Source organism: Lissotriton helveticus, chromosome 4_1 (assembly GCF_964261635.1).
Source record: "Lissotriton helveticus chromosome 4_1, aLisHel1.1, whole genome shotgun sequence".
Lineage (NCBI taxonomy): Eukaryota > Metazoa > Chordata > Amphibia > Caudata > Salamandridae > Lissotriton > Lissotriton helveticus.
Window position 1 is genome coordinate 1,438,787,807 of NC_136063.1, and position 17,225 is coordinate 1,438,805,031.

At 43.3% G+C, this 17,225-nt stretch overlaps 1 protein-coding gene across 9 annotated transcripts in view; it reads left to right on the forward strand.

The window, feature by feature from the left end:
• Nucleotides 1-17,225, forward strand: part of LOC144829156 (serpin B6-like) — a 245,315-nt gene that overhangs the window by 117,815 nt on the left and 110,275 nt on the right. For all 9 annotated transcript variants that reach the window (XM_078688005.1, XM_078688010.1, XM_078688001.1 and 6 more), the window contains one exon: nt 13,100-13,242. In XM_078688005.1, coding sequence (XP_078544131.1) covers nt 13,100-13,242 — 143 coding nt within the window. The remainder of the gene's footprint in view (nt 1-13,099; nt 13,243-17,225) is intronic.

Below are 17,225 nucleotides of genomic sequence, written 5' to 3' on the forward strand. Positions count from 1 at the left end.
CCCCACTGCTGACCCTGAAGGCGAAATGGGAGGCAGACATATTGACGGAAATACCTGAGGAGGCGTGGAACGGCATAGTGGCCCGGGTCTGCAACGGGACACGCAACGCTAGATTTCAGCTGGTGCACCTCTATGTCCTACACAGGGCCTACCTGACCCCTGACAAACTACATACATATTTCCCGGCCCACCCAGCGGCCTGTCCGCGCTGTCCGGCGGACTTGGCTGATTTCCGACACATGTTCTGGTCCTGCCCAGCCCTGGGTTCCTTTTGGCGGGAAGTTGTGGACAGCCTGAAGGAGGCTACGGAGAGAGATTTGCAATACACCATGGCGCACTGCATCCTACACTGGTTCCCACACACATCGAAGAACAAGATTACTAGCAAGTTCCTGGACCTTGGGCTACTCCTAGCGAAGAGGGCCATAACGTCCCAATGGAAGGCGAATAAGGGCCCCGCGGTGGAGAAGTGGAAGGCCGAGCTTCTCAAGTGGGCCCGATGTGAGGGGGAGCTGCGTATGCAAGCTGCACTTAGGGCAGACAATGATGTGGCTCTGGAGGGGGCCAGGGCGTGGGAGGGGCTGATCTTGGAGTTCGCACTTTTAGACGTGGACGAGGCGGACACCCCAGAACATAGTCCGGCTCCGGTGAACCGGCCGCCTGATGAGATGGGGTCCTAGTCCCCCTTCCTAATTCCCCTATTTCCTAAGAGTTGACTGAATGATGTTAGTTGATTGCTCCTGATGGTCTGCTTCGGGTCTGGATTGATCGGGATGGGTGTGGATGCGCACTGATGTTCCGCTGGCACGTCTGGGGGGGTGGGGGGCAGAGTTGGATGGATGGATGGATGGGTTTTTATATAGCGCAATATCACCGCCAGGTCTCAAAGCGCTTTGCATTGGGAACCCGTCCTGGTTTTTCCCTGTGAGATAGCCCCTTACTGGGTATCCCCAAGGTGAAAGCCGGGCATCCCGCCGCGGGGGGGCCGTAGTGGAGATTAAGCAAGCTATTGCCCAGAGTTGCAGAGTGTGAACCTGTGATTCGAGTAGGCACCGAAGCGAGAATTACCGAGTCCGTGGACATTTTGGGCTCAAGACCCTGCCGCGTCGGGAATTGAACCCTGGTCCCGGGTCTGATCTCAGCGTCCGGGTCTGCCTCCTCTAACCAGTGAGCCACACTTCTCCAGAGTTAAGGGTGGGAGGGGTAGTTTCAGGGGGGGAGGGGGTTAGGCGAGGTTTAGCAGGTTGAACGGGTGGAGATAGTTGGTCAGCAATGCAGAAGTATAATTACTGATCCTACTAGACAATGTGCGTGGGGGGGGAGACAAGGAGAACTGGAAAGTAGCATTGCCATTTCACGGACGCCCAGATGCTACGGAGTCATGCTGTATCTCCTTACACGAGTTTTCATTTACGGTTGCGCCGCTCGACCGCCGGGGTGTGAGCTAAACGGCTGTGTGGAACAAGTACAGGAGACTAATGGGTTTACCGGGCACCGAGGGGATTGATGCTAATGCTTTGTTTGTACCACCTACTTTGCTGCAATAAAAATATATTTACAAAAAAAAATAGTATAGTACAAAAGTTCAATTGTATACAGATGAAAAGATGAAAGCAAGTGAAGTCTTGTAAGAGGTTCTCCTTGTTTTAACCACTTCGACGCTAATGACAAAGCCAGCTCGTCATGGGCGTTACCTGCCCTGCGCTCATGACGAGCTGGCTTTGTCACAAACAAGCCATTTGCTCCTCTACCAGCGCAGGGCAGGTAAACGCGGTAGCGCTGAAGGTGTTAATTCAATGAGAAAAACACAGGGTCCAGCCAACACGTGTTTCGTCTTTAGGGTAGTAACCCTAGACTTCTTCAAGGATGTCGAGAGAACAAGAACTCAGACCTATAAGCCGGTGATAATTCCAACCCGGTTGGTCATAGAGAACCCAAGTAAATATTCTGATAAAAGACTTACTACCCTAAAGACGAAACACGTTTTGGCTGGACCCTGTCATTTTCTCATTGAATTAAAACAAGGAGAACATCTTACAAGACTTCACTTTCTTTCATCTTTACATCTGTATACAATTGAACTTTTATACAATACTACAGCGTGTGCATAAGAATTGCTTTCAAGTGTTAAGGACCTAGGTCCTTTTCTAGAGGTTTTTAGAGGTTTGTCCCTCACCTTTTGCACCGCAAAGATTCTGAACCATTTACAGAATGACACTTGGCGTGCGCCATTGAACTTCCAGTGTTAAATAAACTCCCACATTTGCTGTACTAATCCTTATTATTCTCTGATAATGTGCGTTCATTGACAGAGTCTAACGGTAGGGAAACTGTCCCTTGCGCAGTAACATTAGCTCTTCTCATGAGTGCTTCATAAGAGCTTTTCTGTCCATATAGCCACCACCAGGCTTGTATTTGTTTTTAGCACTTAGGGAAGGAAAATGTGAGAAACCGGAATGTAGTTCCTACCACAGAAAAGCTGTCTCGGACAATATTTTGGTTATCTGAGTCAGGAAAGGGAATTGGGAACGAGGATTATTGTGATCGCTTTAAAGCTTTTGTAAGACCACACTACTACGATGCAGAAAATTGAACTTTTTATTTCCTAGGGGGACATATTCCGTATACTGTTAACCTGTTATTAATAATTGGCTTGTTTAATGCATAATAAGATTTAAAAATAGGCAGAATATCATGGATAGATGGCCTGTAGATCACTCTGACCCCCTCTAAAGTCCCTAGTTGCTTAAGAAGGCCACTTTGCTGCTGAAAAAACATTTACTTTTCATCATAATCTCCTTTGTGACCGGACCTTGCCCAAGGAGCTTGAAAGTCTATCTCTCAAACTTGGACCCAGTCAGTTTTAGAGCTTCCCTTTAGGGTGAAGGCAAGGAGCAGGCAGCTGTACAGCATTTACAACATTTGATTGAATGTGACAGAATTCTGGATGTGCATCGCACAGGCTTGTGCTTTTCATATGGAGAAGAACAGAATTATTAGTGGTGTCCGTACTGAAAATGTGAGAAGATTCACAGGTCAAGGAGGGTCTAGAGTCCTGACTTAACTGAGGCTGTTGCCAGCTTTTGATACTAGAGGCCATTCTCTTCTACTGAGCAGACTTAATGGTGAATACAGGTGCCTGGGCTCCATAAGGGCTTAATCTCGTGCCCGTGTCCTTCAGCATGTGTATACTTTAATTGGAACCTTTGGGCTCACAGATCATGTCAATGCTGAGCAGACCCAGCTTATGTTCAGACGTAGGGAATTTTACCAGACCTAGTGCGTACATTCCATTCTAGTGGGGGATTGGATGGAAGAGCACATATGTTGAAGCTTCATCTACTTACACGAAGGTGTTGGTGTTCAGTCACACTGCCAGTAATTGGACAGATTTCTGGCTTCGCCCTTCCCCACTGAGCTGCATCGCAGCCTCAGTCAGATAACTAACAATAATGACTGCAGGTGATCTCAAGTCAGTGCAATGATCCCAAGTTAGCGTCTTTTAAAAATAACTATTTTTATCAAATTGAGATCTTGATGAGACTCCTTCTGAGTTGGTTGTTTCCCTCGCAGTATTGTGGTGATGTGTAACTTTACCGTGTCAAGTTTGGAATAGCGTAATGAAGTCGATTTTGAGCTCCTTAAGTAAGCAACTGTGAGATTGCACGAGGACCAAAAATGCGGCACCTTTTGTACAAGGTTATGTTTGCTTTTTTTTTTTTTTTTAAAGGCGCCATGGGTACTGTGGTACTCGCACATGATGCACCAAGGGACTCCGGTGGCCCTCCCCCGGGCCTCCCCCACTCGGGCTTCATACCCATGCTACCGCAGTACAGGCAAACTTTTTCTGGGAAGTGGAACAATGGAGGTGAAGTTGAACACCAGCATTATGGGACTACCACAGCATCTGAGATTTTATATATATATATATATATATATATATATATATATATATATATATATATATATATATATATATATATATATTCAATCACACTCCACCTCCACACTTTCGCCGAGGAAAAAGTGAAGAGACCACAGCAGGGGAGTGTTGAGAAACCGGCTTTATTCCATCACACAGGTAAATGGCAGCTCTCCTTCACCCACTACAGGCGAATGCATTTCAGCGTATTATCTGCCTTCCTCAGCGCCATGGGTGTAAGTGAATCAGGAAGGTTCGTGTCTCTCGGATATAATAACCTGCCCTTCCTGATTGATTGCACACAGTCCTGCTCCTTAAAGGTGTATGCCTAGCGCAAGCAGCCCTGGTAGTCCGTTATTTTTGCTGCGCCTACCAGTCCCAAGATGCATTGTCCATAGTTTGTTATTAGGAGGCTGTTGCGTGGAGCAGGTACATGAAGTTGCAGGGGGAACCGTCCTTCCTCCCATGCTTGTGGAACACGCCGTCTCCTCATCTCCCCTAACCACTATATATATATATATATATATATATATATATATATATATATATATATATCTATATATCCCGTCCCAACGTTGTCTGGGTATGAAATAAAATGTGTGTATTTGGCAAGGGCAATTTATTTTAAAATCTCGCGGTAGACAACATTTTTTTGTTTCATTAGAATAGGGACAGAGAAGGCCCAGCTGCAGCCCTGGTTGATGTTAGCAGGCGCGTGTAATTGGTGTAGTGATCCGCCGCCTGAGCCCGGCTACATCCCTGGTTGATGTTAGCAGGCGCGTGTAATGTCGTTGAATGAGAGGGTTGAGTGACTGCGAGTAGGAGAGGCTGCAGTAATTGTCCCCGCAGACACGCTCATTTGCGTGTTCCCCCGCTTGAGGCCCAGATGCAGCCCTGGTTGATGTTAGCAGGCGCGTGTTCCCTCGCTTGAGGCCCAGCTGCAGCCCTGGTTGATGTTAGCAGGCGCGTGTAATTAGTGTACTGATCCGCCGCCTGAGCCCGGCTAGATGGTAGCAGGCGCGTGTAATTTTGTTGAATGAGAGAGTTCAGTAACAGCGCGCAGGAGAGGCTGCAGGAACGTTACTTACCAGGCCTCCAGGTGAACGTATTTGTCACGCCCCCAGCACACGGACTCAGCAGACTATCTTCTGATTAATGTACGACCCACATGGCACGAAGGGCGGAACGTAGCACACGCCCCTAGCGTTTCTCACGCCCCCAGCGTGCCCCTTGATGCGGCACAATTGCGTTCACGTGGCATGAAGGCCGGACGCCTGCCCCTTGATGCTGTGCAGCAACGTAATTGGCGCTTGTATGTACGACTCACATGGCATGAAGGGCGGACACACCCCCAGCGTTTGTCACGCCCCCAGCACATGCCCACAGCCCACGATGTGATGGCCGTACCACACGCCCCCAGCGTTAGTCACGCCGCCAGCCCACGCCCACAGCACAACGCAGACACGCCCACAAGGGACTACTTTGCTGGCACGGTTCTTTTACCTTTTAAATGTGTAGAGGAGTTGGCCTAACGGCTAAGGCGCTTGACCTTGGACCTGGGGATCTGGGTTCGAGTCTTGGTAACGACGCCAAACATCCTGTGACTCTGGGCAAATCACTTAATCTCCCCGTGCCTAAAAAAATTAATGTGTGTCCTCATGTAACGTAACTGGTGCTATGTAAAGCGCTCTGATACCTGATTCAGTTCGGGTCAAGTTTGCGCTATATAAAACTCTGCAAATAAATATATAAATAAATAAAAAATATGGTGGCCGTCTGCATAGCCTATGTCCTTCTGCTGCTACTGCCCTTTCCAACGCTGTATTGGGTGTTGTGATTGGTGCTGTGGTTACTGAGATTACCCGCCTCAAAGGTTTGGGCTCTCTCTTTATAATATTAGTATGGATATATTTTCCTACTGGCAGTCGCCAGTAGGTAGTTATAGTTAGGACCTAGTTACCATAGGAAAATCGCAACATTCTATTCCCAATAACTTTGGCGCAGATTGACGAATCTTTGCAAAACTTTCAAAATTCGTGGGGCGCTCCGGTCCGCTCCTATCTTGAAAGTTTTGGGGTGATTCGGAAAGAGGGAGCCGAGAAAAAAAGACGGGTCCCAAAATGTGTTTTCCCCATGCAATTTTCGATACGAAACTTTAGCCGCAGCTACAGCCCGAACTGCTGAACGGAATTACACCAAATTCGGCAAAAAGGTAGCCCTTGGTTCAGAAAGAACTCTTTGGTGTAAATCCGTTCAGTAGTTGCTGAGAAAATCTAAATGTAATGTAAAAAAATAGTGATAACTATGGCCGCGGTGGATCCGCAGACCCTCCCGACCACGAGCTGTATTCTAATACTCTAAACCAGGAAGTGTTGGCAGAACCGAGGCACAAGAAAACAGAAAAACAAACGCGAAAAACAAGAAAAGGGGGCAGGGTAGAAACACCCTGACCCCCTAGGCCTGCTTAGGGGGTCCCAAAAACCATTTTTTTTAAAAATCGCGGGATCCACGGATCCGGCCGCTTAACAAAAAAAAAAATGAAGCGCGGGATCCGGCGCTTCGTTAATATTTAGCCCCCGGGTGGGCCAAATCCCGGGGGCAATGTTTATATTGTAATGGGGGGGCCCCATGGGCCACCCCCGGGGCCTATAAAACATATTTGCAGGGGCGGCTCACAGCCCGCCCCCCAGCCCCGGGGACCGCCACACCCTGGGCTTATGAAATACATGTGTGAGGGGGCTCAAAGGCCTCCCCCAACTCCTGGGGACCGCCACCCCCCGGGGCTTGTTTTTTGTTTTTTTTAATAAAAAAAACCTGTGTCCCCAACACGCCCCGGGGACCGCCACCTTCCCGGGGCTTTGTAAATGGAGGGAGAGGGGCTGCGCGCCCCCCTCCTGGAGACCTGTCAAGGCCCTGGGGACCGCCACCCCCCAGCGCCAGCTCCTGCAATGTCTCGGGGTGCCCACCCCTGGGACACTACAGTTTGCTATGGCAGGGCAGGAACCTCGCGGCTCCCGCCCTGCCATAGAAAATTCTGCTTTGGTATTTGGAAGAGGAAACCTGCTATCTCTTCCAAATACCAAAGCAGATTGCTTTTCCACACGGGGAGCTGCATCTTAGCAGCTCCCCATGAGGGAAAGCAATGCCGGCGGGACCGTGGGGGGATTGGGGACCCCCCACAGTCCCCAGCAGATAGGGCCGGCTCTGGGGATGGGGTCCCCAGGCCATAAGTGGCCCAGGAGGGGGGCCACGTGGCCCCCTCCACCAGCTCTCTGGCGCATACTGGAGGTACCTGGTGGGCTAGTTGGCCCCCAGGGACCCTCAGGATTGAAGAGGAATTAATTCCCCAAATTAGAAAGAGCCAAAGGCATGTTTGCAGACATGTTACCTCAGGCCCGCCCTCTTCCTTCACCATTGTGCAAACGCGCCCCGTGGCGAGTTGAAGTTGGGGAATTAATTCTCTTTCAATACTGAGGGTCCCTGAGGGCCAACTAGCCCACCAGATATCTTCAGTATGCGCCAGGGAGCTGCTTTGCAGACAGGTGTTCAGAGGCCATGCCCCTTTTTACACCTTTCTGCAACGCAGCTCTGTGGCGCTTACTGAAGGTACATAGTGGGCTAGTTTGACCCTAGGGACCCTTAGGATTCAAGGGGACTTAATCTCCCAACCTAGAATGGCCACAGGGCGCGTTTACGCAGTGGTGAAGGGAGGGGACGGGGCCTGAGGTGACGTGTGCAAACGCGCCCTGTGGCGAGTTTTAAGTTGGGGTAATAAATCCCCTTCAATCCTGAAGGCCCCTGGGGGCTAACTAGCCCACCAGGTGCTTCCAGTAAGCGCCACTGCGCTGCGTTGTAGAGAGGTGGTCCAGGCCGTGCTCCTTTTTACACCTCTCTGCAATGCAGCTCTGTGGCACTTACTGGAGGTACCTAGTGGGCCAGGTGGACCTTAGGGACAGTCAGGATTCAAGGGGACTCAATCTCCCAACTTAGAATGGCCACAGGGCGCGTTTACACAGTGGTGAAGGGAGGGGACGGGGCCTGAGGTGACGTGTGCAAACACACCCTGTAGCGAGTTTTAAGTTGGGGAATTAATTCCCCTTCAATCCTGAGGGCCCCTGGGGGCCAACTAGCCCACCAGCTGCCTCCAGTAAGCGACACTGCACTGTACTAAAAGGGCGACACTAAGATGGGAGTTTATGCTTTCGCTCCACAATAACCCTTTAAATAACATAAAGGTATCTTGAATTTACAGCGTCTTCAATCAATTCGCGTTTCGTTCCAAAATCAAATTCACTACGCCTGTGGAAATCACTGTCCTCCCACATTTTACAATCCCTGGAGTATCAAAATTCTTATTAAAAACTTGATGTTTAACACCGCAACTAAGATTGCTTCTTCTCTAAATAATATGATCTGAGATCGGCTGACCTCAGACTAAGCTCTTGTTCTAGGTCCTGATGAGAACCCACAAACGACTTTCTGGGTTCGAAACGCATTGACCATACAATGACCTTTCAAGTGAAAAAAACAGACTGTCAAGCCAACCTTCTTTTATAATGTTTGTTTGAACTGCTCAAAACAAGTTTTGACTAAATCATTAGGTTGTCCTTGACTGTACACTGTCTGGTCTTTGCCCAATGACTGGGGTTGTTGAAATACTAATTGTTCAAAAATTCACCTTTGGTGCATGTTCTTCTTTTTTCTAAATAATTTTAAAAAGTTTTTGGAACTTGAGCTTGTTTAGTTGTCTAAAAATTTATTAATCTTTGTCTATTTTTTCTCTTTCATTGTCAATTAAGTGTGATGTCTAAATATGTGTGCATAATTGTTTATTGATTAGATGTGGTGTAGTGTGGTTCATGTAAATATTTGAAGAATTATGTTTTGTGTGGACCATAAATAATGGATTGACCGTTTTTCTATTGAAATGAAAAAAGAAAAGTGATGATTAGATCACAATGAGTTTTACGTGTGATCTTGAAAAGTGAATTTTGATCGAACATCAGTATTGGCACTTCGTTCGCTTTGTTATTCACATGTCATGTGGCCACCCTTGCTGCTATACAGGACCAAAGACTGTAGCGTGATTCACAGAACTAATCTGAGACAAAATACTAAATTTACTACTTTTGGTATTCACAGAGGGCATTTAGTAGTAGTAAAGTTAGGATTGTGTCTTAAGTTAGGATTGTGTCTTAAGTTAGGATTGTGTCTTAAGTTAGGATTGTGTCTTAAGTTAGGATTGTGTCTTAAGTTAGGATTGTGTCTTAAGTTAGGATTGTGTCTTAAGTTAGGATTGTGTCTTAAGTTAGGATTGTGTCTTAAGTTAGGATTGTGTCTTAAGTTAGGATTGTGTCTTAAGATAAAACTTAAGACAAAATACTAACTTAAGACAAAATACTAACTTAAGACAAAATACTAACTTAAGACAAAATACTAACTTAAGACAAAACACTAACTTAAGACAAAACACTAACTTAAGACAAAACACTAACTTAAGACAAAACACTAACTTAAGACAAAACACTAACTTAAGACAAAACACTAACTTAAGACAAAACACTAACTTAAGACAAAACACTAACTTAAAACAAAAAACTAACTTAAGACCAAACACTAAAGACAAAAAACTAACTTAAGACAAAACACTAACTTAAGACAAAACACTAACTTAAGACAAAACACTAACTTAAGACAAAACACTAACTTAAGACAAAACACTAATTTAAGACAAAACACTAACTTAAGACAAAACACTAACTTAAGACAAAACACTAACTTAAGACAAAACACTAACTTAAGACAAAACACTAACTTAAGACAAAACACTAACTTAAGACAAAACACTAACTTAAGACAAAACACTAACTTAAGACAAAACACTAACTTAAGACAAAACACTAACTTAAGACAAAACACTAACTTAAGACCAAACACTAACTTAAGACCAAACACTAACTTAAGACCAAACACTAACTTAAGACCAAACACTAACTTAAGACCAAACACTAACTTAAGACCAAACACTAACTTAAGACCAAACACTAACTTAAGACAAAATCCTAACTTAAGACCAAATGCTAACTAAGACAAAATGCAAATTTAAGACACAATCCTAAATTTACTCCTCCTAAATGCCTTCTGTGAATACCAAAAGTAGTTAGGTTAGGATTTTGTCTCAGATTAGTTCTGTGAATCTGCCCCTGAATGCATATGGTTGGACACTCGCATGACTGAGCTTGCCACAGGAGTCTGACTGGAAGCTGGGGTGTTGACTGAATATTAATAAAAAGAAAACACTCAAAAATGTCTTGGAAAAAATGAATACTTTTTTTTTTTTAAGGCAAGCTTGAATCGTATTACCATACCCAACTATAACATCACTTTTTAATCTTCCCCTCAATATATATATATATATATATATATATATATATATAATCATGAAAAAACAAAGGGTTAAGCTTAATTGTTTTTAATTTTTTCTATACAAACCATACATTAATTACACAACCAAGTTATATTTATACCTTAAATTTTAAAATTATGCACCTCCTTTAAATTAAAATAACGTACCACTCTACCATGCACTGTGTTCTCTCAAATGTTGTGAATTGCAATGTCATAAGTGTTATGAATGTTCTGATTTCAGATGGTATAAGTGATGTAATATGAGAGGGTATAAATTGTGTGCTGAGAAGGTGCGAGTTAATATTAATGTAATGACATAGTTCACTACACTAAATGGAGTTGCATGTGTTATAATAATTTAAAGATGGTGTGTGAGTGTCGTAGAGTGTAGTGTCGTGGAATGGAGCACTGTGGAGGGACGTAGAGTTGAGTAATGTGTCATAAAGTGGAGTGGCGTGTCGTTCAGTCGAGTGATGTGTCATAGAGTTTTGGAAGGTGGAGTGTAGGGGCATAGAACGTTGTAGAGGGGAGTGGTGTAGAATGCAGTGTCATAGAGCGGGGTAAAGTATTGTGTAGTAAAAGGCAGTCATGTTGTTTTTACCACTTTTTGGCTGTGTTCTGGGTTAGGGCCTTTAATATAGGTAAAGTATTAGGTTTTATAGTTTTCTGTACCTATTACCACTTTATTAAAGTGGTAATAGATAAGGAAATGTGTTTATATTTTTCTATATATTTCAAAACAAAATACGGTGTTCTGCACTAGTACCCAGAAAGTATAGATGTAGTTACAGCGACATAAGAAAAACAAATCCCAAAATTAAAAAAATACACTATAGTACACAATATTAGTGAAATATAGTGAAGTTCAGTCTATTTTAAATTTGTCAACAGATGTACATTTTTTGTTTTTACTTAAAGCTGTATGGTAATTTGGAGGTATTACTGCAGTCCTCCATAGCCTTTTTTTCTGAAGAATTAAATATGTAAATAAAATTGAAAATACAATATATTTGTGAAATACAGTGTAGTACACTGTAATCTTTATACATATTAAATTTCGTTTTTATATATGTTTAGCTCTGCGCTGCTTACAAGGTAGTACTGTGGTACTTCGTAACTTTTAAAAACATCTAGAAACCTGTGAGTTATTTTCCTTTCCTATTGCCACTTTATTAGAGTGGTAATAGGTAGGGGAAAATATAAAACATACTGCTTGCCTACATCTAAGGTCTTAACAGAAAACACTGTGCAAGTGTTGGTAAAACAATAAGGCTGCCTTTTACTTTCGTAAAGTCAGCCATTACCCAATAATATACTGCCTGGTCATTGGCATGTACCATGAAATACCATGATAATTTTGCGGTATTTTATTAAATTTCACAGCCTGCGATATCACCATATTTTAATGGCTTGTAATTAAAAAAAAGTTACCCTACTTACCTTTGCAACAAAAAAGGATCAACTGCACACCATAAAACATATTCCTGTCAAATGTCATTAAAATCAGACTATCCATTTTCGTTCTACTCTAGAGTGCACAGACTACGGAAAAAGTATTGGTGGAAAAAACTTGTTTTGACCCTCCCTTTTTCTTTGCACTGCTTTGACGACTATCTGCCAATATACAAAATATATATTTAATGTAAAATTGAGAATTTCAGAACTCTATAAATGTGAAAGATTTTGTAATCAGAGGCAAAAAATTAAGTTGGTTTACTTAGCTTGATTTTTTTTTTTGAGAGCTGCAAAAGAACAGCAATCGGAATCTAGTATGGATGATTATGTATGTATGTATTGGTTTTTATTAAGCGCCTATATCACCCGTAGGTCTCATAGCGCTAGCTTGGAGCCAGGTCAGAACAGGATATTATTAGAAAAAACATGTTTTTAGGGCTTTACGAAATGTCTTGTGATTTGTTTCAAGACTGAGCTGCAACGGTTAAGTATTCCATGTCTCCGGCGCGGTTCTGGAAAAGGACCGGCTGCCGTTTTTCATCGTACGGACCTTGGGAACGGTTAGGAGATGTTTGCTGGCCGACTGATGTGTTCTTACTGGTTGATATTTACTCAGGGTCTTTGCTAGATAGGTTGGTCCATTATTGTTGACAGTTTTGTGTACTAGGCAGCATATCTTAAATGTGATCCTCTTTTTTTATAGGGAGCCAGTGAAGTGCCTTTAGGCTGGGAGCCAATGGTGAACGTTGAGGAAGATTTAACAACAGCCTAGCTGCGATGTTTTGCAGTACTTGAAGTTTAGATAGTAGTTTTTCATTTATGGATGCAAACAATGCATTACCATAGCCCAGGCAATTTATAATTAAACCCTGAACCAGGGGTAAACGAGAGTGCAGTGGTATCCATTTAAACATTTAGTAGCTTCAATTGACATGCTGGTGCGTGTTGCATTCATTAGAGGGAAAACAGACAGAGTGATATGCTACAGTCTAGCCTATTGCTTCATCTTTCAGAAATAAAAACTAGTTTTGAAAAGCTGTAACTTTCCCATTTAAAATTATGAGTTTATAAAAACAAAACTGTTAGTGAATTAAATTATTTCATAATTTATGTACTTGGTTGATGTAGGCTTATTTCTGCATTTTTGGTATTGTTTTGTGGTTCGAATTGTAGATATTGCTTTGGTTGGGGTCCCTAGCTTCAAGTAGTGATTCAGTGGGGGCCCTCAGATGTCAAAAGGTGAACAACATCTGTAAGAAGGTCTTCTGGTAAATTTATGTTTCTTATCAATGTTGTCTTCATTCCTTCTGTTAGGCAAAATCCAGAACCTTTTAGTCGAGGGAACGATTGATTCACTTACCAGATTAGTCCTGGTGAATGCAATCTACTTCAAAGGAAACTGGGCCGACCAGTTCAAGAAAGACCATACTCAGGAAATGCCTTTCAGAATTAACAAGGTAAGCGGTGCATTGAAAATGTGTCACAGATTATTGAACATGTATACTGTAATTGTGCTCTGAGTGGTGGTCTGCTCTTGGAGGATACAGTATTTCGCAGCGCTGCTTATTTTCAGTACAGTTCCTATCTCTGACTCCAACAACAGACATGTAAGCATTGTAAACAATAGGGGTTGCTATTTTTCACCTCTGTGGTCGTGAACTCCGAACGATGGGCTACTAAAAGGTGAGCTAACTATTAGGGTGGCAGCTGTGTTTATAAAATCTTGGCTGAGCTCAATATATTCACAGACGTTGGCTGGAAAAATCTTTATTATATGAAAAGAATTGAAGTTCTTATGATCAGAATCAATTTTCATTGAATTTTGTTATACAGTCGTCAATGGCCATTTATTTAAGAATTTATATTAGCTCAGCTCTTACAGGTGTATCCTTTACTCGAGTATCATAATTACTGAATTACCTTCTTAACTATAACGTCTCAGTTTTAAGTTGCATTTCCTTTTTGTCCGTTCTTTTCCTTGGATAACAAAACACATGATTACACAGTGACAATTGAACAAAAGCAGCACCAGACCAATGAAGTCTGCCCATGTCGATACTGAAGGACTTGTATGAAGCTTGAGTCACTGCTCCCCAGTCACTGCACATTTTACACAACATTTACATTTGTTAGTTTGACATTACATTCACAATGGTACAATATCAAAGTGAGGAAAACCTGTGGCGTTTGCACCAAGCAAAAAGCTAGTGCTCACTCCACAACTTTTTCTAGAACTCTTTAGCCTGCTTCTACACAAGAAAAATAGCTCTCTCTCCTTCTTGCCAGTAGCTGTTGCAAGTACCCTACAAAAAATACATCCTTGCTTCTCAGAAGTGCCACGCCCTAGTATAACTGTAGTCCTGTCTGTCTCAACCATGAAACAATCTTGTTTCTTAACATCTGCAAAAACACTTCACTCTGTAAAATAAAACCTATGCATTCGGTAATCCGAAGTTTGCAAGTGTTTATTAACAAAAGACACAATCAGTCTTCATTTCATAGTTTGGTGCCTGCCATTTAGTGATGTGAAATGTAGGGGGGGTACCATGAGTACCCCCAGTGCACCCACAAGTCCACCCACCACAAGGGGGGTCCGCAACGGCCCTCATAACAAATCCCCACCAGCCTTTCCATGTACGGCTGTAGCCAGCATCCTAATTTGGTGGACGGTGCCCTGCTACGCCCGCCACCATTTAAGGCTATCTGGTCCGTCCACCAGCCAATCTTCCACAGTCTCTAACGTTGGGTGTATGGGAGATTCCTAGCGCTCCTACAGAAAAAACACTTGTTTTGTAGCCCTTCAATGTAGTTCCCTTGGGTGCTTACAAACCAAATGGGAGAAGAGAACACCCTACTTCTCTCTATATAATCCTAAAATTGAGCAGTATTACAAGTAATGTTCACAGCACACCACTTATCATAATCTGTATCACACAATAATTTTTACAAAAACATAAAACAATCCATTGGGCTCTTGATGATCATTTCTTTCTTTTTAATTTATTTTCTCAACTCCAATCCCTTATGCCAACGCGTTTCGCAGTGGTTAAGGTAACCCACCGGCTTCCTCAGGGCTCAAATTTGCGTTATTTCGTGGTACCTCCATGCCCGCTACACAATCAGTCTTCCCCTTAAGTTTAGCGTTCTTGCTCACCCAAGTACAGGCGACCTTGTACTGTACTCGGGTGAGGAAGAACCCTAAACATAAGGGGAAGACTGATTGTGTAGCGGGCGGCGGTGGAAGAACTTTTCTTAGTGATCAAGATCGGAACTTTACGGACAAATCTGAGTGGCGTGTAGCTATTCAGTGAGCTTCACGGGGGCAGCCTTAGGAAATCTTATACCGCACGCTATGATTTAGACTTGCAGCACGGATATTGACGAACACGGTTTCATTTTGCTTCCGCCACAGTCCAAGCGCAATTCCCATTGAAATGTGGCAGGGGGAATATTGCGGTCCGATTGCGGAAGGACCGCCACCGCATGGCTGGCGGTGACGGGCCTTCCATAGTCGTAATCGGCCCCAAAGACAATACACAGATGCTGGATCTTAAGCAATGGAATATTATTTAAACTACCTCCAAACAGTTACAGAAATAGTAAACTTCTAAATAAAGCACTGAGCTAGCTTTGCAAAAATGTCTGTTACAATGCCAGGAATGAGACCAAGGATTTCCACATCAGAGACCGGCACAGACTTTGTTGCGTTGGTTAGCAGGGAGCAAAAAGATGGCTGCACTTATTACAGTTACACTGAAGCAAAATATCAAATTTCACCATTTCTCTCTGCATTACCTCCTATGTTCTGAAGTAAGGTAATTAGTTGCACCTTCTCCCTACTGACCGCATTATTATATATCTGATACTCCAGCAACTGATACCTCTCAGAATTCTTTTGGGCACCATCCATGTTGATATGCTAATGTTTTAAACTGTCATATCTGTGATATTACCTTTCCCTGTTGGTTCCTGGGGGGCCCTCCACTTCCTGTTTCCCTCCAACCTATACCATTTTCAAGTTTCCTAAAATGATTTTCCTATTTTATCCATGTACTTTAGAGGGCCAACTGAGGGGGTGGGGTTTTGGTTGTTACTGTGACTGTTGTATGTTGACCTTGGGGTGTTATTCAGTCTAGTCTATTCATACTTAATATGTTTGCTTTCCTTGAACTTTACAAATGCTATACAGCTTGATCTGCATTTTGATGAAAAGTGATCATTTGCACCTTTCACAAAGGAGGAGTTGAACATATCTAAGGTTGCGGTTACTATGATAAAATATGGTAGTGAATGTCTGGATCCTCCAGAGTAGTGCAATATTTTGAATGCGGACACCAACCTTTACAGATCCAGGTCCTCTAAATTATTTTGAGGGTTCTCGTCCTGCAGGGTCTGACGTAATAGATCAGGGAAAGCCAAAAGCAAATGAGCAGTTACTGCTCTGAGCAAGAGACACCTAACCACATTTTCTATCCAATATCTTTCATCTTCGATACAGAGGAGATGTGCTAGGCCGGAGAGTGGATCACAAAGGACCCTTCGTTCCGGTCATTGGATGACCCGGGTTTCAGTCCTCATCTTGTTCCCCTCTCCACCTCCTCTCCTGTTCATCCTATCTTATGGCACTGTTGGCAGAACCCAAGAAACTCCTGCAGCTAAGAGCTATAAATCTTATACGCACACTGAGATTATTCAATCATCTTTTAGCACTTTATTTTACTATACCAGAGAAAAAAAATCATTCACACTTTTAGAGCTCCATTTGTTTAGCCTTTTTTATTCCTAAGAGACTTTTTAGATGGAAATAGAGGTGTGTCGAAGGGACTGGGTCTTTGTGGTGATGTACATTGTTGCCTTTTTTCCCTTCTCTGAAAGACTTCGCATTTAAAAGAAACTTTGATTTCAGGTTCTGTCTAAACTTTGACTTCAGGTCAGATCTAAACTTTGACTTTGGGTCTAAGTTTACCTTTGTGAATAGGATCCTTGGTTGTTTTCTATGCAGAATAAAGATTGAGTTATTTGTTATGTGCATTTGTTAAGTGCAGTGCACTATTACCCGGGAGGGTATCTTGTCGCTAAGCAGGTAAGTCAATCCTCACCGGGGTGGGGCCATTCAAAAAGCCAGGTCTTCAGCTTCATGCAGAACTCAAGAGTGGAGGCAGTACTGATGTGGGAGGTTGTTCTATGCTTTAGGAGTATTCTGTCAGAAATCTAAAAACGACTTGAACACGAGACCGAAACTGAAGACAGGGGACTCTACCTGGCACCCTTTGATAACCGTGTTTTATTTCATGAAACCCAGAGGAAAAAAACGTCCCCTTTTTGATACTTACCCATGTGCAAGTGCATATGGTATAAGACTCAAGTGTGGAGTAGAGAGGTAAAATGGGGCAGCAATAACTGAAATGTCCTATCAGCTGTTCCCACTCCCATGAAACAA